Source organism: Peromyscus maniculatus, chromosome 6 (assembly GCF_049852395.1).
Source record: "Peromyscus maniculatus bairdii isolate BWxNUB_F1_BW_parent chromosome 6, HU_Pman_BW_mat_3.1, whole genome shotgun sequence".
Lineage (NCBI taxonomy): Eukaryota > Metazoa > Chordata > Mammalia > Rodentia > Cricetidae > Peromyscus > Peromyscus maniculatus.
In genome coordinates, this window is record NC_134857.1 from 98,267,982 (window position 1) to 98,290,379 (window position 22,398).

Sequence of the window (22,398 nt, forward strand, 5' to 3'; positions counted from 1 at the left end):
TGGGATGTTTTAAGATATATGAACTATTTTACTTAGGTTAACTATTTGCTCAATATAAATGAATTGAATTTCCTAGGTGATGTGACTAGCATCCTGAAAGAGTTCATTCATTTCCAGCTGATGAGTTTTATGATGTTTTACAAATTCATCCTCTTTTTCATCTGGCTTGTCTTTTCTAGAACAGAAATGTAATGTAAACTTACCCTGACATGTCTAGCCCAAAGTTCATGAGTTATGTACAGTTCTATGTATTAGAAAACATTATCTACATTGTTCTATACCTGTAATGGATGTTAACATGTGTATTTGAATTTCATGACACTTCGATAGTGCCATACTAATTTATGAAGAACACATTGACGTTTTCAGGCAATCTTCCTTTGCAATTGCAGGTCAGGGAGCTATAATAAATTCAGGAACCCATGACTGATTTGATTTCATCTGAGATACATCTCTTCTTTTCATTCTCTCTTATTTATAGTTTCCTTTTTGTCTGTTGTCTTTGTCTTTTTGCATATTCCTATGCTTTTAAAACCAATCCCCATGTAAATATTCAGAATTGATGTTCATGGGCACAAATACACATTAGCTGAGTAATAACTAAAACCTACTTATACAACTAAAATACAATGTGGTATAAGTACTTACTGCCCAACAGGCAATTTTCATTTATTGTCATAATAAAGCAACACTATCAGTTCAGTACTATTACTGACCACTGTTTAACAGTGAAAGGAGACACTGATGGTTTAAATATCCAGGAAAAATAGAAGAGTTAAGATCTAAGACCAAGTGTAACATAAAACACTAGACAAATTGTTTATTAAATGCTTAACACAAGGTTGCAATATTTAGAATCTTTTTTTTAAGATTTATTTATTTATTATGTGTACAGAAGAGGGTGCCAGATCTCATTACAGATGGTAGTGAGCCACCATGTGGTTGCTGGGAATTGAACTCAGGACCTCTGGAAGAGCAGTCGGTGCTCTCAATCACTGAGCCATCTCTCCAGCCCCCAATATTTAGAATCTTTACATAATATTTCTTTATCTGTTGTTTATTAATAATAGTGAGTTAGTCACTGTGCATAGAGGCAATATTGGAGCTAGTAGGTAAAAGTCAAGATAAAAGGACAATTTTCTGTCACTATCATCACCTGGAAAAGTGGCCCAACTTAACGTCTTGCCTAGGAGTTTGTTCAGAAGATGACCCTGAACACATGAGAGTCCTGAGCCAGGACTAAACCACTAGTGTCTTCCAAGGCTTTCAGACTCCAAGCTTGCATGTATCTGTTTTTTATGGAGCTGGGGGACCAAATGAAGCTCATTCTGCCTTCTTTTCCCCATACAGCAGGAGACTGGCCACACTATCTCTTGGCTCATCTACAGTCCCCAAAACAATTTGTAAATGCCAGAGAAATTTTTTTTTAAACTCCCCCGACATTATGAGTAATGACAGACATAAGAAATGGTGGGGTAATTGGTTGACTCTGAAGCCCAGCAAGTAAGTACTAAAAAGTTCAGTTTTATGTTCACTAGAATTTGCTAGGCAAAAAATGCACCAATGGATGGCTTGTCTCCTTTTCTGTTAGTTAAGAGAACTTTTTAGTTGAGAGTGTTTACTCAGGTGCACGTAGATGAAAATACATTGTTATAGCAAGATTAAGTATGTATGACAGGTTAGAAAGAAGTAAAAGCAGCATACTTTTAATCATTTGTTTCCTTTTAGCCTCATACAAGGAAATGACCTATCGAAATCTCAGAGCATGACATCAATGATAAAATTTAAGCATAATTTGAGTAAGATCAAATTTAATTCATCAGCTTGAGCATGTACACTCCAAATGTGATTACAGATGTATCATTTTTATAATTCAGAATTACAATAAATAGCTAGTGTTGAGTAGAAAATACTTGTTTATAATTCACATATACAGGGTGAAAAAAATTAATGGTATGTTATATTTAATTAATAAATATGGTCATGTAAATATTGGCACATTTTTAGAAAGACAAATGCTTGGCAAAATGGCTTCCTGCAGCTGGAATTTGAGCTCCTAAATGATATTCAAGGTGTAACGTTTTCTGACCAGGGATGGCTGTTTTCATTCAGGTAGAATGGGTATATGATTGTACTTAGTACGGCCATTCTTCACACTCTCTAGAATGAGGCGTAGAACTCTTTAGGGACAAATTGCAGTGTGCATGTTTCAGGACTCCAGATACATCTAGGTATAGTGTTAGCAGAAACTGATGACAAAACAGACCTCATCACGTTTTGTGTAGAGTGGGTTTGAATCATATTAAATCATTTCTGAAACCAAGCAAAATTCATGCCATGAAAATTTCTCAAATTATTATTTTTTTCTGCCTCCATGCTCACCATTACATTCACACAATGCTTGCGAAACTGACTGGAAAACCTAAATCTAGATTCTATGAAGAGAGAGAAATCCCCCTCTCTTACCAGTAACTTGATATCTGAAAGAGTTAATGGGCTTCTTAAAGTGCTCAATTTATCTAGAGAGGGGACCCTGTGACCTGGTAGGGACCTGGCTTTGGTCATTTCTTAGGAAGAATGTAATTTAGAACACTCCCTTATTATTCTGCCAGCTGCTTACTTATTGATGATATTGACTTTGGGTTTTAAAAAGTCTTGCTTTGGAAAATTGTTTTGAGCAGCTCTCAACCATTCACATCCTGTATTCTTATTTTATATCACTTTTCATCTGGGAAATTATTAAGTCAAATCCTTGGTAACCATTCTCCACAATCCAATTTATTTTTACCCGAGATCCATTGAATTCAACTCAATGCCTTCTCATAAAAGGTTAACCCAATATTTCATGCTATGTTATACTTTATGTTTGTGTTATGTGAAAGGAAAGTAACCATGATAAGCAGCCAATAAATTACATTCAGAATGTTTATTTCCAAAAGTTACATTACTATGCCGGCATAGATAAATGTAATCATTTATCACAATATGGATTGTGGATGTAAAAGGTAAAATAAATACAGCCATATTTTTTTGCATTATTCCCAGTTTGTTTGCTTTAAATGTTGGCCAGGATACCTTTAAACTTGTCCTTTTATTTATTGACTTCTATTACCATCTGATACTCTAGTGATTCAAGTCTGAAAAGGTAAACCAAATTGTTGTATTTACAGTAAGAAATTATTTTTAATTTTTCCTATAAAATGAGATTCTTGAATTTTCTTAAGATGACATCTGCTTTGGAATTTTTCATGCCAAGGAATATTCATTTTAGCTTTAGTATGGATGTCCCATTTGGAAGACACAGAAAACTAACCTGATAAAGTGAAGATACATCATGTCTGTCATTTGTAAGAATGACTAAAAATAATTTTATCACATTTATGCAAGTAAAGCAAGTCCCCAAATTGTTAATTAAAATGAATACAGTATAAAGTTAACTTGTTGAATGCAGCATTCATTAACTTTTAATAACAACTTTATCAAGATAGAGTTCCCATATCATGCCACTCTCCATATGAGGGAGTACATTCTTCTTTTTTACTGTATTCATAGAGTTATGCTACCTGCACACAGGCAAGCTTTATCACTCCACAAAGAAACCACACAGGCTTCAGTGGTAGTCTTTCACTTCCCTATCCCTCCATCCTAGGCAACCCCTAATCTGCTGCTTCTCCCTGAAGATTTGCCTATCCCGGACATTTCATGAGAATGCAAGCATACACTATGTGAAACTTTCTGTTTCTCAAATTATTGCATTTATAGTGTCTACCCACATTATTCATGTGAGCATCTTCCTGTTGTCACTGTCTATTCCACTACATTTGGGGAACTCCTCTTCATTCCTTCATGTTTAGATGGGTATGTGCGTGTATGATGTGGTGTGTGTATATGTGTGTGTGTGTGTGTGTGTGTGTGTGTGTTCATGAATGTGTGTGTATATATGTGAGTGTGTAAGTGATGTGTGTACCTGTGCATTTATGTATGTGTTCATATTTGTGAGTGCAGGCACCTTTGTTTACAGTACATGTGGGAATCAGAGGACAACCTCAGGCGTCAGTTCTTGCCTTCTACCTCTTCTGTGACAAGGTCTCCCTTTGTTCACTGCTGTGTACCCTAGGCTAGTTGGCCTTCGGCTTCTCGCAATTTTCCTTTCTGTACATCTCATCTTGCTGTGGGAAAACTGGTCTTACAGACACATGCTATAGTGCATGGCTTTATGTGGGTTCTGGGGATCTGAACTCAGGTCCTTATGCTTGCATGTCAAAGGCTTTGTCCATTGAGCCATCTCTGCAGACAGAGGCTTGTTTTAAAATCTAGTGTAACTCCTCAACTGGATCAGGCCCTCTGGATAAGTGAGACAGTTGATTAGCTTGAACTGTTTGGGAGGCCCCCAGGCAGTGGGACGCGGACCTGTCCTTGGTGCATGAGCTGGCTGTTTGGAACCTGGGACCTATGCAGGGACACTTTGCTCAGCCTGGGTGAAGGGAGGAGGGGACTGGACCTGCCTGGAATGAATCTACCAAGCTGAGCTGAATCCCCAGGGCAGTCCTTGCCCTGGAGGAGATAGGAATAGGGTGTGGACTGGGGGAGAGGGGAGGAGGGAGGACAGGGAAATCTGTGGCTGATATGTAAAATTAAATTAAATTATAAAATAAACAAAGAATAAAATCTAGTATAACTCATTCTTGGAAAGCTCCACACACATACCCAAGAAGAACTGTGTTCTGGTCTCTTGGGTTGTTCATTTTCTACAGCCTCAATGGGTAATTAGGAAAAAAAAAAAGATTGTGTCCAAATCTTCTGTTTCCTTTTTTGTTTCAGCCTAGTTTTTCTGGCTATTATTTAATATGGATCATTAGTATTTCCTCCTGTTATTGTCTAGATATCTGTTCTCCCGTCTACTTTGTCAGTGTTGTTTTGTGTATTTTGCCTTTTCTTTTCTTTTCTTTTTTTTCTTTTTTTTTTTTTTTGGTGCATATAGGCATTGAATAGTTAAAGCTTCCAAATGGGTAGGACTTTTCTGTTATAAAATGTCACTCTTTACATCTAGCAATGTTCTATTGCTTCAAGTCTGTTATGAAATTAGTATGGCCACTCCTACTTTCATAAGGTCATAATTCACATGGTTGTTTAAAAAAATCTGTCAATCTTTCATGTTATTTGTATCATTGAGTCTACAATATATCACCTAATGACAAAACAGCATGGTTGGGTTTCGTTTTTTTTATTCAGTCTGACAGTGTACACTTCATGGTGGCTTCTAGAACTCCATGAATATCTATACTTTATTATTGGCTCTTGTGCTTTCTTTTTTGCTGCTGCTATTATGGTGTTGCCATTTGTTTTAGTGGTACAAGGGATTCTAACCCAGGGCTTCTCTCCTCACTGTAACATCTTGACAGGTGGCATCATGGTGGAAATATGTGAAAAAGGAGAAAGCACATGGTAAGGCAGGGACCCAGAACTTTCGGGACAGGGTAGTCTTGAATCCCCTAACTAGACACAACTTTCTAAATGCCCAATCACCCATTTAATGTCACCACAAATCTTTGGAAACATCCTCAACCACGTCCTAACCATAGCATTTGACATAAATATACATTTATTTTGAAAACTTAGAATTTTTGATATAGCAATTTGCCACACTAATCTTGTGCTCTCAGGACAGGGGACTTGTCTCTCACTGCATTTCTTCTTTGAAGTTCCATAGATGTGCATATTGCATTTGATTAGTCTCCTAGGCCCCCTCTTTTTATCTCCTTTCTGCTTCTGTTGATGCTGGCCCCACCCATTCCATACAAATCCCTTTACCTTACTCATGTGTTTTGCTTTGCTTTGTTTTGCGATGCACTGGATTTACCCATGGTCTTCTGTGTGACCTGGGGTTTGTACAGTGGTTCCAGTAGAGCTCTTGTGCATACCCCTTTTCAGATCCTTCTGAATCTTTGCTCTTGTTGCTAACACACTTAGTTTCTACTTTGTATAGTTCCCTCAAGTATAAATTGCCCTGTTACATGCATCAGTTGAATTTGAACTCGTTTTTTTTTAAGGGTGGCTTTGAGCAGGCCTTTGAAGGATTTTCTTAGGAGCTTGTTTGACTGGCTTTTCCTCCCTGCTGAATTCTCTGCCATGTTACTTTTATTTTATTTTATTTTTTAGGAAAGATATCAGCCTCTTGTAAACTATTTGCCATAAAAGTCTTAATTTCTCAGAAGAAGAATCTTAGGATTGAAGAACCCATATAGGGGTTCAAGTAAGTTGAGTTCATGTGGAGAACGGTCTCTTCCTTTAGGGACATCTCTGTGTCACAGCTCCAGGGCGTGGGGGAGTGAGGGTCACTATTTCTCCAAAGTGACACCCTGACTTTCTGACCATGGCGCTGGGGCTGAGCAGCCATGTCTGGATTTTTAGTGAGTTGCTCTCCTGTGTAGTCTTCACCACACCGTGATAATAAAGTTCCATGATGTTACCATTGGTTGTTGTTAGCATGGTGCCCCCAAGGTGAAACCTACAATCAACCACTGAGAGTTGACATAGGTTCAAGGAACTCTGGGCCACTAAGCTGTGTTTTCTTGAGTTCACTGTCTAGGTGATTGGAGGTGGGATATTGGTGAAATTATTAAGGCCACTCCATGTAGTTAAAAGGGAGATTTATTTAGAGGCGTAATTTACAAATGAAGGGATAGGTAGGTTGCAGGGTCTGGGAAAGACACAGCGCAGTCCGGCAGTGTTCCCTGGAGAACTCTTCTCAGTCTACCTCCAGCATCCAGGGTTCAGGAATCAAGAGAGATGGTGTATCCGGATCTCAGGTCTTCAAGGTCTTCTCTTGGCCCCACCTGGCAGGCTACAGTTACCGAAGCCTCAGTGGGGCTTAGAACTTCCAGATCAAGGTTGGAATTGCTACCCACTATAGTGGGGCTCTGAGAAATGCTGACAGAACGTTCTTCTCTGAGAGGCACTAAGGATGACACAGCTTTCACCTGGATGTTGGGACAGAAGGAGTTTTACCTTGGTGGTTACACTCTCCTGGGGTGGATTACTGTGACATGGAGCTGAGAGGGGAAGACAGTGGTGGCTGGTATTTAAGACTCTGTAGACTCTCAGTGTAATTTCTGAGTTGCAGAAAAGGGTCTTCAATTGATGTGCCCATTAATTTTGTTGTTGTTTGTTTGCATTTAAGACAATTTCCAGAGAAGTTAAGGGTTGTTTTCATCAGCTGTTTTGTTGGAGTTGATCTACATGGGTCCTGAGGGTAACATTCTGGATGTGATCTCACTCATGTTTATCTTTTATAGTATAGTTGAGGGCCCACATTGATTGCTTCTTTTTTTTAACTTTGGGGGAGTTGATATTCATTATTTTTTAAAATTCACATCTATTGTGTGTGTGTGTGTGTGTGTGTACCTCTGTGCCAGGGTGCATGTATATAACCAGAGTACAGAAAGACGTGGTTTCTTCCTTTACCACTGAGTCCTTGGGATTGAACTCAAGTTGTTAGAGTGCCTGCTCAACATTAGTACTTTATTGAGTTATTCAAATGTCATTTCATTTTTGTTATACATGTGGTTATATCCAGTTTCTACATTAGACATAGAAAGACAGTATCTGTGGATAAATTTAAATTACAATCCTACAAGAGGACGAAATCATATCTGTCTCCTGTGTATTGTAAATGTGGTATCTCAGCTTCATTTTATTTGTTCATCCAAAATATGGACATAATGGGAGATTTTTTTTTAAATCATACACCACATGTAAAAACATTCTAACACCCCAAGATGTTATGGTGGGTGCCATTATTACCATTTTAAATCAAATGCAGTATGCAATGTGTCATTTTTCTGATTTCATCCTTATATACTAAGTACAAAATTCATCTTAGGCAATGTTTATACTTTCTACGATTTAAAGTCTTTTGTATCATCATGTAATAAATATTCTTACAAATTTGCTAAACTATCACCTAGAAAATAACTAAGTTAGATGAACATAAGGAACTGAACAGTGTGTGATAGGAAGGGCATTGTTACCACATATTTAGTAGTACAAGAATTTGTCTACTCATTTGTCTTGGTGTTATGGAGAGTTTTATGGAATTCCAATAAGGATTCATTTCAATATGTGGAAAAGGTGAGGTTGGGGGTTAATTTTGAAGGAATTATAAAATCTAGGCTGGAGGAAGTTCCTGGAGTTATCAGGTACAACAGGAACTCGATTCTTAGAACCCTGTCAGAACCATATCCAGCTCTTATGGTGTTCTTCCAGTCTATGTAAAAAGGATAAGTAGTTCACTAAGAGTTATATGAACAGGACACACACACATACACACACATACACACACACACACACACACACACACACACATGCACGCACACACAAATTAGCAGTTTTGAATCAGTCATTTTGCAGACATAAGCATGTGCTACCTTCTTGGCATTGCATATCAGACACTTAAAGACTAAAAGCAAAATCTCTCCCTCTTGTAGCCAGAGGCATTAAGGACACCATGAGAATACGACCCAAGCAGCAACTAAGCAGGGATCATAGGGACTCACAGAGACTAAAGTGACAATCATGGATCCTGCATGGATCTACACCAGACTCTTTGCATATATTCTATGGTTGTTAGCTTGGTGTTCTTGTGGGACTCATAACAGTGTGAGTAGGCCATACCTCTGGCTCTTTTGCCTGTACTTGGGACCCTTTTCCTCCTACTGAGTTTATGTATCCAGCCTTGCTATGAGAGTTTGCACCCTATCTTATTGTAACTGGTTGTGCTATGTTTGGTTGATATCCCTGGGAGGATTGTTCTTTTTCTGAAGGGAAATGAGGAGGAGAAGATCTAGGGGTGATGGTGAGTGTGGGGGAGTGGAACTGGGAGGAGAAACTGTGGTTGAGATATGATATATGAGAGAAGAATAAATTAAAATTGTTGAAAAAATTCTCCAATTCTACCTCCCAGTGCTCTCAGTTTATGAGGGAGGAAAGCTGTCATGATGGGTGGTGACTGCTCAGGATAGCCTATCCCTGTTAGAGATATTTGAGGGCTCTGAAGCAGAAAGGCAGATCTAATCAGTGAAACCTTTTTAAAGAAGAGCTTTGAGACACCAGCTCTTGTAGGTGACTGCAGTAAAGGTGGCTACTGTGATTTCTAGTTCAGAATGTTTTATTTGTATCTGAATTAAAATCTCTAATTTCAGCCATCTTGATTTTATGTTTCTTACCAATTTAAAACACATTACAACCCATTTCATTAGGTACTTAAAACCTCTGTGTCTTTTCTATCCTTTTTCATGAGTGATTTTTATGTATGTGTGTTCTGTAGATATGTATGTGCATGTGTGTGTGTTCATGTATCTGGCTTGCACATCTGTGTGTGCATGTGTGCGTGTGCATTTGTGATAACTCAAAGCTGATGCTAGGTGTCTTACAAGCAATATGTTTTGCTGAATCTGGATCTCACCAATTCTAAGCATTCTTGCTAGCCAGCTTGCCCTGGAGATCCCAGTCTCTGTTTCTGGAGGGCTGGAGTTACTGGCAGCCCCCTGTGCCTGGCTTTGTATCTGGGTCCTGGCAAGCTGAACGTGGATTCTCATGCCTGCACAGCAAGCCCTTTATTCATTGGCCATATTCACAGCCCTTTTTTTAAAAAAATAAATTTTCTACTGTTACTACTATCGCTTTTTCCCATGTCAAAATTGTTCAAAGGCATTAGCAAAATTGTTAACTAGGTTCAAATGAAACATTTTTCTTGGCAGATTTTCCTCTCTGGTAAGAATAAGGCTTTATTTCTTGATGTTGGTCACATTGGTTTATGATTACTATTACGGTTTCTTTTATTTTTGAGAGTATGATTACATAATTTCTCCCTTCCCCCCTTTTCCTTCCAAAGACCTCTCATATGTTCTTACTAACTCTCTTTCAAATTTATGGTTCCTTTTTTCATTTTTAAATGTTTACATGCATGTATTTATATGCATGTACACATATTCTTAAATATAACCTGCTCAACCTGTATCATGCTATTTGCATGTATCTTTTAAGAGCCGACCATTTGGTACTGGATAACCAATTGGTGTGTTCTTCCCTGTGGAAGACTACTTTTCCCACTATCAGCATCCTTTTTTACCTGTAATTCTTTGTGTAAGGTTGGAGCCTTGTGATTTTTCTTCTTCACTTGGGCATGTCTGTTGTACTTGTTCAGCTCATGTTTAGGCAGTCAGGTTGGTGAAGCTTTACGTTGTAGCTTCTGTCATTCTTAGTAGACACAATCTCACAACAAACTTCTGATCCTCTGGCTTTTTCAATCTCCCCACCCATCTTCTACAATGTTTCTTGAGCCATAGGTATAGGAGTTGCTTTGTAGATATATCGATTGGGCACAATTCTTTTTGAAAATTATTAGAAAGGATATTAGGAGTTACCATGTTCACATTTTATCCAGATATGATTGATTTATAGCAATGATGTTTTATTTTCTTATTTGCTTGGTTTTGTTCTTTACGTCCTTGGTTCTTCTTAGCTTTTACATATGCATTTGTGTATTGTGATATTCCTATGTAGATCCTGGTTTAAGTTTAAGATTTCTTTCTTAGTCTTTTTAATATCATTGTATGAACTTTGGACCATTTTCTATTTTGTTCAGATTGCATCTACCTTCCCCCCCCCCTCTATCTTATGTATCATGAGAGTTTTCACTTGTAGCTAAGTCTCTCCTTAGGGAAATGGGGTAATACAAATGAAATTTTGATTTGTTTTAATGCCAACATGGTTACTTATGTTTGTATATTGTTTTTCTTGTATTCAGAATATCCTGGCTTTAAATCCTCGAATACAAGCTTATGCAACGCTGCGTTCCACTGTGACCAAGAAACTAGACAAGAAACATTGGAAAAGAAATTCTGATAAGAACTGCTTTGTGAGTATCACTGACACATGATTTACTGCTGAAAATAATCTTGCACACTGAAGACAATGTCTTTTGTATCCTTAGAAATGTAATTAAGTATGTCCAAAGTACTGCTGTGCTTTTGAAATACTTTAGACATTTTGTATTTGAACATAGTCTCAAATCAATATTTCCTTTTCTAAATTCTTTTAATTCTAGCTTAAAATAGTTTTGTGCAATGACAGCATGATGAAAGATTTTCTATATCACAAAGTCCAGTGTCATGGAGGAAGGTGGGACACACTGCCACCTACTATTTGGAAGTATGTTCTTGGGGGACATCCAACTAGTAAGTGCAGTATAAACACTGCCATTCCCAGGTAAGGTGCAGAAGCAGAACTGCTTCGCTGAGATTTCTTATGGCTGATTTTTAGTTTTTATTTGTTTTTAACTGCTTGTTGAGTCTAGGACTCACTGTGTAACCCAGACTGGCCTCATACCCACCTGACTCCTTCTATTGTCACCTACTGAGTCCTGAGATTGCAGCTTAAGGCACAGCACCCAGCTTAGAATCTTTCTTATCTGTGAGGTCATGAGCAGATGTTAGATATGACCTCAAAGGCAACATTGAAAATGCTGTTTTATGGGTTACAAATATTTTTAAATTGGAAAGGAATTCCTTTTTTACTGGACCCCCCCCCATTTTTTTCCAAAATAATTAATGAGACCATAGCAGGAGATTGTTTGGTGTTTGTTCCCTGGGTGGCTTATATATACTGTTGTGTAAGATATATGGCTTTATTTTCATTCTTTTTAGTTCTCTTTCCATTGGGAGGATAGGACTTGAGGATAGGCACTTGTGGATATGCTCTGTAACTGTTACATCTTTTATCATGGGTCACCCTGCAAAGGGCAATGAAAACAACAAAGAGACAGGCAGACTATGGCATGAAAAGGTCTCCCAGTCAGTGGCAGCCCTGGATTTGGTCTGGATTTACTCTGTTTTCTTTGGTCCACTCTTGGGAGTTCTGCTCTCTACCAGGACATTTCCAGTACAGGTCTTTGGAAGGACACCAGTGTAGCACACACTGGATCACGTAATGACATATTGTGATCTTGTATAATGATGGCAACAATTGAAGAGCAATGTTAGCAGAAAGGGATAATTTTCAAACTTACCTGTTAAAGGCTATCAAGGATAACTCTCTCATTTCAAAGGTGTGAGAGCTATAATCCAGAGACATCAGATGCCTTCCCTAAGGCCTTTCATTCACAAATGATCATAAATGATCTTCGGTCCAGGTTCTATTTAGAAATAGAAGTTTTTCTCTATTACAATTGTTATTATCATTACTATCTTAGGAAAATGATCATTTTTATTCCTGAAGTGATCTTATACATCGAGTTTATTATTTCGTATCTTCCAAAATATATAATTGCCAAAGGTAGCATTGAGCTGTTTTCTCAGCCAAGTATTTATTGTTTTGAATTTGTGGAAAAGCAACCTCACAATATATTTGAGAATATTCATTAATATTTGTGTTATGTGATAGGGTTTTTATTACAAAGTCACTGTAGGGTGGCTTGAGTCATTCAGTTTTCACCATATTGGAGACTGACTGTGTGAAGGTGTTGGTAGAGCTGAATCCTGCTGAAACCTTTCTACTTGTCTTATCAATAGTGTCTACTTCCTGTTTTCAATGCTTTCTATTTTCATGTATTCTTACTGTTCTACTGACTTGTTTCAATCTGTTTATTTCTTTAACTACTGTCTCTTAGTAACTACATTTTGAAGTACCAAGGGTTAGTATTTCAACATATAAATTTTACATAGACACAATTGAACCTATACAAATAACTTTAAATTATCAAGCACACACAGTAATTCATCTTATAGTAATATGTTCTATGGAAAGAATTAAGAATTAGGTAAACATTAATTATGTAGAAAGAGGATTATTCTAGGCATTATTTATTCAGTAGAGAATAAAATGTAGATGAAAATCCTCTGAATTATAACTACTGGGTCATGGTTAACTAAATTAAAGCAAATATATTCAGTGTTAAATTGTATGACCATTAAAAATTATTTTTAAATAGTTAATTCACTGGGTTAAACAGTCACAATCTACATTACATGCAAAGCACATAAACTATCTCTATATCTAATTGCAATTGTTTGTATTTATATACAACTATGCCTTTGTACACATCTACAAAGAATAAAAATGTCCATATAATTATTTTTGGCTATCTTTACGTTATTGACCTTTTTGTGTACTTTGGATTTTTTATAGTGAGTAAATATAAGTGGGACAATAAATTAAAAGCTTATAGTCTATGTAAAAATAGTAATCCTGTTGTACAAGATCTACTAAAGATTCAGATGACTCTGTAAACTCCAGAGATACTCAGAGATGGGGAGAGAACAGTGAAGTTCATTCCTGTAGGGAGATCGGGAGCTAAGGTTCAATTTGATTCTCATTTCACCAATTGAATAAGCATCCTTTCCTCTTTATAAGTATCCTCTGTGTATAAAGAATTGAATGAAATTCTTATCAAGGATATGATTTGAATTTTACTTTGTATCTTTCTGTACACAGAGCAACACCAGCAATACTCTCCATTGTCTCTAGCTCGAGGAACCAGTAAGACAGACAGCACTCAGACAGGCAATACTTACTCTAGCCAAACACAAGAAGACAGAGTAAAGGACCAGTCCCTTTATAAGACACACTAACAGGGCAAGTGAATAACCTCAGCTCCCACCCTGTCTTAAGATAAGGAGATGCTCCAAAGTTTCTACTCGAGTGGTGTTGAAGGCCAAGTAGAGGTCCTAGAACTTGATATATAGACTAGGCTGACTTTGAACTTAAAGAGATCCTGCTTCAACCTTCAAAGTGCTCTTATTAATTTGTACACTACCACACCCAGCAGAGATGTATTCTTAAGTTGGTCTACTGCTTGCCTCCAGGAAGGATATTGTATAGCCTCTGGATCTGGCTGAGACTAGGCAACATCTTGGATGCATCTTGTCTCTGCCTTGTCTTCCTTCATCCTTCCCTACCTCTGTCATTTTCTTGTAGAGCATTCATTTAATAAATGAATATGTACATATGTCCAATCCCAAGTCCAATTTTGCTTCTAGGAAAATTATGTTTCAATGCTGAAATTTCTATTTCAGGGCCTCACCACCCACAGTATCTGCTAAAGTCCTTCAATTTCTCTTTACTGTAAGACAAATTCTCTCATAGTCTCTCTCCTTCCCTCCCTCCCTCCTTCAATCTCTCCCTTCCTCCACCCTCTTGCCCCTGTTCTCTGTGGTGAGTGTATATTTCGCTCCCCTTCTTCTACCCTTCTCCCATTCTCTTGTATTTTTAAAAAACTGTGTTATTAATTGAATCATTCCCTCACTGTTTTAGTAGCATCTTCAGTCAGATAATTTCTATATTTAGATCTCTAGTCAGTCTTTCCAACTCTGCCTTGATAACCAAATATCCACTTAATAGCTCTTCTTACAGATCTAACAGGTACCTCAAATGTAAATGCTGATAGTCAAATTATCTAATTACTATCTTGCTCCCCAAATTGTTCCCCAGAATTTCTGCCTTCATCTTTTCCTTTAGAATAAAATACTAAGAGTATATGGTGAACTTATTACCTCTCCTTTAGGGCTCTGGAGTGGCCTTGAGACTAGTCTCAACACTTACCCCTTTCCACGTGGAATCTACTAACAATTAGCACAGCTGTGGTCTTCTTTAAAAGTTCTGTGCTGAGAATCTGCCAGGGGTTTTTCTTCTCACTTGCAAATTTCAGACTATTCCCTGCTGACCTATCATCTCAGCAAAGCTGCTTCTGGGAAGCCCATGTCAAATTCTGCCTGTTCTTTTCTTTCTGCCTGGCTTTTCTTGGTCTTTATTGCTTGGCTTGTTTTGTGTTTGTTTGTTTGTTTGTTTTGTTTTACAGTATTTGCTACTGGTACACTTACATACTCACAGTTTGTTCATTGTCTTCCTTTTGCCTGTGAGTATGTAAACCCAGTAGAACAGGGATTCTTATATTTCACTTGTCATACATTTCTTCTTACCTGTGACCCAGCTTCTCAAGTGGCACCTGGCACATAACTTGTACTTATTGCATAGCCATTGAATGAATGTATGAATGAACAAATGAACAGGACTCTTATTTCCACAATTTTTTTTGTTTTGTTTTTTGTTTTTTCGAGACAGGGTTTCTCTGTGTAGCTTTGCGCCTTTCCTGGATCTCGCTTTGTAGACCAGGCTGGCCTCGAACTCACAAAGATCCCCCTGCCTCTGCCTCCCGAGTGCTGGGATTAAAGGCATGCGCCACCACCGCCCGGCTTATTTTCACAATTCTTTATATACTGGACATTAGGTTTGCATATTTTCTTGCATTGCAGTGAATGGCAGTTCTTTGTTTACATCTTGTTATTGCATTTGATTTCTGAAGAATGAGGATCACTCAATCAAATTACTTATGTCCTCACCAGTATTTCACTTCACATCCTTAGAAGAGCCGAATATTTTTATGAAAATAGACATACTGTAAAAGTTCAAGACAGTGTGGATTGTGATGGTTCTGACGTTACCTCAGAAGACAGAATTAAAACTTCAGCTTTGGGTTGACTATGGTCAGGCCTCATTTCCCGAAAGCCATTGCCTTATCACAGTACATATCCGGGTTGTGCATGGTTTTCTTTAGGATCCCAGATAAAGTTTTGAGGCGGCATTGTGCAGTTCTCATTCCCTATCTAACTTCCCATCATCTTTCTACTCATTTAACTGATGCTTGAATCATCCATGCTTTCAGGTGCCACATCGAATGCTACTTGGAGATAAATAAACTCTACAAAAGTTGTATTCTATTTTTTTAAAGTAGACTCTAATTTTGTCTTAGTAAATAGATGATTGGCTTCTAAGAGTACAAGCATTGTTTTGTCCCAAGGATGACAATTTTGAATTTTTTTGCCCAAGAATTTCATTATTTGGCAGCTTGCTAGCATTCTATGACTAATTGGAATTCTGAATTACACAGGGAATTTGAGCTGGCGAATGTGTTTGGACTGGGTGATGAAGCACAAAGCAGTTATTCCCAATATCTTTTAAGCAGGTGTTCCATAACTGCTGTTTATTTTTGACATTTTGAAAATGTTGAACTGTCCTAATTACATAAATATTTTGCAGTCATTTTCCATGAGCAATTTTTGAAGACCAGAAAATTTTGTGAATCAGAAAATTTATTTCAGGTGAAAAATAAAAGCAAGTATGGTTAAATTCAGTGAGTCATTTGTTTGCAGAATCTTAGCAAATTTATTCTAAATTTGTGACACATAGTTGGTACTCATATTTTAAAATTATAATAAAAATCTAACACCTATTTAAAGTTTTTGTTTCAGTTCCTATGTCTAAATTCTTGTTTTTTCACCTTCAGGATCACTTTGTGGTACCCATTATAGTTTATCTCCAGTCCTAGATGAAGGACCATGCACAGGGAGGTCCAAGAAGCCTGGCTAATGTCGAGCTAGACATTGAACCCATGTAATTGGGCATGAGAACTCTTTAAGCAGAGTACTTTACAACATGAAAAGATAAAAATCAGCCACCAACCTTTCCTTATAGACAACGAAACTGAATAAGGACTTTTTAGTTTTTGACATAGATTTTTTTTCTTGTGTGTGTGGTTTCTTTTTCCATTTATTACTCACTAGAATAGGCTAGGCATTCTGTCATTCATCAATTGGAATAAATGTGAATGCATCATAGACCTTACCAAGAATCTCTCATGTTCTGGTGAAGAAGGCAGACATCAATAAATATAGCACTATTTCAAAGGAAGAACAATAGATAGATTTTAATTATCAAGTAAATTTGCCTTCAGCTGAATGATTCTGGGATTTAGTGTAGGAGGTGGTTTTAATGAGAAATATAGGAGGCAAGATATTTGGGACTGTTCCAGAAAGTTGGATGATAAATATTGAAGAGCAGGGTAAGGGAGTTTGTAGAAGAGTTTAACTGTGAAGATATTTAGAAATTAGAAAGCGTGACATGATGGGTAGGGGGATCGTTAGGTTGGTAAAATACTTGCTCTGCCAGCACAAGTACCTGAGTTCCATCCCTAAAGCCCACTTATAAAAGACTGGCATGATGGAGCATGCTTGTAGTCCCAGAGCTGGGGAGTAAGAGATAGGCAATCTCTGGGATCCAATGGCCAGCCAGCCCAGCTTGATTGGCAAGTTCCAGACCATTGAGAGACACTGTCTAAAAAGAAAGACGATAGAGAGCCCTTCAAGATTTGAGGAGTAAGTACTCTTACCAGCTGAGCCATCTCTCCTATCACGTTCCACCTACAATAATTTTTTAATCTTCCTCACCCTCCTCTCCCCCAGTCATCAGACTCCCCTCTGTCATCAACCTTTTCACTATTTCGAAGACCTTGAGAGTGTGGCAATCATTGTGATGTTATGCTGGGCACTGGAGCTCAGGATACTTCGTGTCTCAGGCCTCTTTCTCAGGGCTTCAGCTAGTTCCTAAATCATAGAGGCTCTGGATTCTGACTGCCACACACCAGATGTTGGCCAGGCATCTGTGAAGAGCCTCCAGAGCTTCCTGTAACCCTTTTCCTCCAGCGTTTACTTGTCTTTTGTTCCTCTCCTGTCTCTCTGCCATTAAAATATTAATGTAATCTGTGTTGGAAGGTTAAAAGTTGAGAGAAATTTACTTTTTCCTTGGCTCACATTTCCTCTTCTAGCTACTATGAATCACTCAGGTTCATTTCTCTTTCCCTGAAACTTTGATTTCTATGTTTCCATCTATGGCAGAAATGCGATTTCTGAGTTTTGCCATTCTTTTCTTTGCTTTCTTTCTTTTTTTGAAGGAAAGAAGTTTTTGAGAGCATAGTGTAGGGATTTTGTTTTACTTTGTTTTTTTCTGAGGAGTTTTACTGCTAAAGCCCAGGACAGCCTGGAACTAAATATGTAGACCAGGCTGGCCTTGAACTCACAGAGATCTACCTGCCTCTGCCTTCTAAGTGCTGAGATGTGCATGCCCTGGGTAACTTTTTTTTCTATTCTTGAAACATTATTTTATTAGTTAATTATGTGTATGTGTATGGCCTGTGTGTGGGTATGTTCATGTATGAATGCAGATACCCAAGGAGGGCAGAAGGCATGTGGTCTGCCTTATCTGGTGCTGAGATTTGATCTTCTGCAAGAACAATAAATGCTCTTAACTGATGAGTTATCTCTCTAGCCCCTCAGAGCAGGTCCTCCTCCTCTTCTTTCTTTTATATTGAATAGGTTCTATGAGCCTGGGCCTAGTAGTAAATATGAGCGAATGTTATTGAAATCTTCATGATATGTAAATACTTAGTATTTTCCTTCCTTATGAATTTATAACATATTTATCATGCACAAAGCATTTTTAAAGTATCTGATTTGGATGCTGTCTCATTATTCAGTTTCTTATATATTACTTCCATGTCTGTCCCCCAAAGCAAGTATATTTCATTTATGTCTTCTCAGCTCCAAGACTTAGGGACCGTGCAGAAAACAGGATCCGGTTGTGTGATATATGCCGTATCCTGTAATAGTTTCAGGGATAATGGTGATTGAGAAGAAGAAAAGAAGAACGTGGGGTGGGAGTCAATGGTGATAAATCCTGATTAAATTATTTACAATGATAACTAAACTAGATCCATTGACCAACAGCTGTGGACCCACTGCTGCCCCATGCATTTATTCTGCATCTATCCTTCCCTTCTTCATTTTTCTTTACATGGCAATTGGCAGCTAACACACTATGTCTCCTAATTAATGTATTGTCTCCTAATTAGAGTGTCAGATCTATAAGGACCCGCTTTTTCATAGCTGAATCCTCAGCACCTGGATTAGTGCTGGGTGTGTGGCTAAGTGCTTAGTAAATGGCTACTAACTAGAATATTTACTATTTTCTTGGCATATGCCAGAGCCTGTTGTTGGTACTAATATTCCAAATGTATTCTTATGGCACCTGCATTCTAATTGATGAGAATTATTACTTTATAACTATATATATATATATATATATATATATATATATATCAAAACAGTAATAATTCTCATCCATCAGAACATATATATATTATAGATATATAAAATACATATATACATATATATATATATATAAACAAAACAGTAATAATTCTCATCTATGTGTACAACTGATTGTCATGAGTGTGGACATCTCCTTAGAGAAACATTGATGCTGTAGATGAAAGGATTGCTAAGTGACCTATAGCACCTAAGCCAGCAGTTCTCAACCTGTGGATCCCAACCCCTTTAGGGCTGAACCACCCTTTCCCAGGGTTTGCCTAAAATCATCAGCATATCAGACATTTATATTACAGGTCATAACGATAGCAAAATTACAGTGATAAAGTAGCAATGAAAATAATTTTATGTGGGGGTCACCACAACATGAGGGACTATATTAAGGGTCACAGAATTAGGAAGGTTGAGAACCACTGATCTAAATGACAAAGCCGGAATTGCTGGCTCCATGGGTCTTCTCTCTATACATCAAAACTTACATTGGTTTCCTTTTGATGACACGTTTCATAGTTCTCATCTACAAGAATTCACCTAGACTCCTTTGAGAACTCAAATTAAAGACTGCAGGTATGGTTTGTTCTCCATTGCCTGCAAACGAAGTGTGAACATTGAGGCTGAGGAACATCTCCTGAATATGTTGGTGCATTAGCTCAACTGTTGGAGAGAAGAGACTTTCCACAGCAGTGAACCTTCCTAAAGAACATACTTTGCGGGGGTGGGGGGTGTATTTGTTTTTTGTTTTTTGAGACAAGATTTCTCTGTGTAGCCTCGGCTGTCCTAGAACTCACTCTGTAGACCAGGCTGGACTGGAACTCAGAGATGTGTCTGCCTCTGTCTCCCAGGTGCTGGGATTAAGTGCATGTGCCATTACTACCCAGCTAAGAATTTACTTATTGTTCTACACTTTTAATATGTCTCTCCAAATTAGTTTATCCATTTAAATGCTGGGCACACTCTAAACATTACTTGTATCTCACTTGTACAGATTTATTAATTACCAAACTGAAGATCTCATAGGCACCAGCCACTGTGGATAATGATGGAGTTGGGAGCATAAGCCCTGGTAGCCCTGACGGTATACACACATCCATCCATGCATTAAACTTGTATTTACAATTAAGTGTTGCCAGTCCATCTACCATGGCAGCTGTAGTGGAAATACATAGCTTGACTTCAGGATTCAAGATTGGCCTCCCTCAGAAAGCAGTTCTTAAGCTGAAATTAAAGATGGAAGTTGAAAGGAGGAAGGCTACAAAATGGGATCCTGCCAGAGTGGAAAATGTGTATGGGGAAGACCTCCGAGGGAGCTGGCTGAGCCAAAGGTCAAGAAGCAGCTTGAGTTCCGCAAAGAGTAGTGTGTAGAGTTGAGGGAGGGCAGCAGTGAGTAGTGGTAATGATGATCGCAGCTAATTACACTTATTGACAAGGTCAAAAATCTGCTTATTTCGTTTAGAGAAGTGCATGCTAGCTCATTAAGGAGGCGGACTCCTTGTTTGATATATGCTGTAGTTTAGTGTTGGTCAAATATTATGTTTTCACTCTGAAAGTGGCATTCCTTGGTGCTTCTCTCCAGAATGAGTGGTGTGACTAGAGATTTATTCTCCAAGCAGACATGTGTAATAAAACAGTAGCTGCCTAAAAAGGAGAAAAGTGTTAACTCTTGATATCCCGAGGCTGTTACAAAAAAGGCAATGTTCAATTATTTATTTCAGGCCAATCACAACTTTCTCTGCATCCAAGTGGCACACAAATTAAACTCGTTTGTAATTGTCTGCCATCAGCCCTGCTACTTTTATTGTGTTCTGCTCTGGTTTGAAATTTCTATAATGGTTCAGCAATTTTTTTTCCTCTTTCTTTATTGTTAATCAGAATAGAGCCTAGATACCTAGTCCCGGTTTACATGAAGCCGAAGAAAACTCTCCAGAGGTAGATTTCAATAAGCTTTATTTGTGAAAAAAGAAAAAAAAATTTCTTCATAATGAACTGCCATCTTTGTGGTTGGAATTTTAGAGAAGCAGTCAGAGGATCAGTATTCCACTGCAGACAGGTCGGTTAGGAGTTTGTCATCTAGAACCAACCATGGGTTCACTTAATGCTTTTGTCATTGACTAGCTGTGTGCTTTTCACCAAAAGAAATTTCTTCCTACTTCCCTTTCTTTGTCCATAAATGAAGATACGAACAACGTCTATGCACCAGGTCAAATGAGGGACTGTGTGCGTACATGTAACCTGCCCTACATGTAACCCTCTGTGAATACTGGTGATGAGAATTAACATTTGGGGTTGTTACTGTAGGTAGATTTCTGTTGCTGTAAAGGTGGAGCCTCAGGGCGGTCCTTCATGACAGGTGACATGGAAAAGCAAAATAAAGGGAAGGACATGGGAGTAAGGCCAATGCGAGGAACTGTGATTGAAAAACAGACTATTTCTTCTGTGAAGGAAAGCCCCCCTAAACAAACTGCACCTTACACTGAACCTTCTGCAAGACCGATTAACTGATAGCATTTTGGTGATTGTGAACAATTTGGAATGCTGCAGGTCTGGAGCCCAGTTACAACTTATCTTGGGTTATTTTCAGTCCTCTCAATAGCCATTTCTTGTAGACTTCTGTGTCTGACTTAGCATTCTTGTGACTGTCAGTTGAGACCTTTTGGAATGTGTTAACTTAACACACACCTAGCTTCCACCAACCAAAAAGCTAAGAATGCCCTCAGACAGCATCTAGCAGAAGTCCCTATTCTTTGCCATAACCTTGTGTATCTGATGTTTCCAACAAAGTATTGAAAAGTGTCATAAACTTTCATTTTCTTTTTTTCTGTTACTACAAACACTTCATCAAACTGTTCCCATGTTGGAATATGGAATTTGATACAACCTGGATCTATATTTCTGGGCCATGTCACTCATATTTGGCTCCCAAATAAACTATCTTTTATCCCCTTTGAGGTGAGAATTATTTTTGTATCAATACTTCCACTGTCCAGAAATTTCTTGGCAGCAAATTGGTCCTGCACATATCAATACACACACACACACACACACACACACACACACACACACACACACACACACACCACACACAGATTTCTTTTGAGTTTCACCTTACATGCATGACGTCGCAATACATTGTTTTCTTGTGAATTTTTTTCTATATTTCTTCTAAAACAAAACAAAAACCTCCACGTGGTACTCTGGCTCAGCTGTCGCTGTAGGCTAGACCTCTGCATCCCATGATGTGGGAAACGGGGATCCCACACTGGCTGCACTCATCTCTGCCTGTCTGGGAGCTCCTGATGGGCTACCCAGCGTGTGTGAAATGTGAGCCCTTTTCAGACTCTCAGCATCTGACACAAAGCTTTCTCTTAGAAGAAGTTGTTCATACAGGCGACATAATGTTCTAAAA

The 22,398-nt window shown here is 38.1% G+C and overlaps 1 protein-coding gene across 1 annotated transcript in view; it reads left to right on the forward strand.

The window, feature by feature from the left end:
• Dpyd (dihydropyrimidine dehydrogenase) overlaps window positions 1-22,398 on the forward strand; it is an 837,903-nt gene that overhangs the window by 33,326 nt on the left and 782,179 nt on the right. The window contains exon 2 of the mRNA XM_006977841.4: window positions 10,808-10,918. Within this exon, the coding sequence (XP_006977903.2) occupies window positions 10,808-10,918 (111 nt within the window). The remainder of the gene's footprint in view (window positions 1-10,807; window positions 10,919-22,398) is intronic.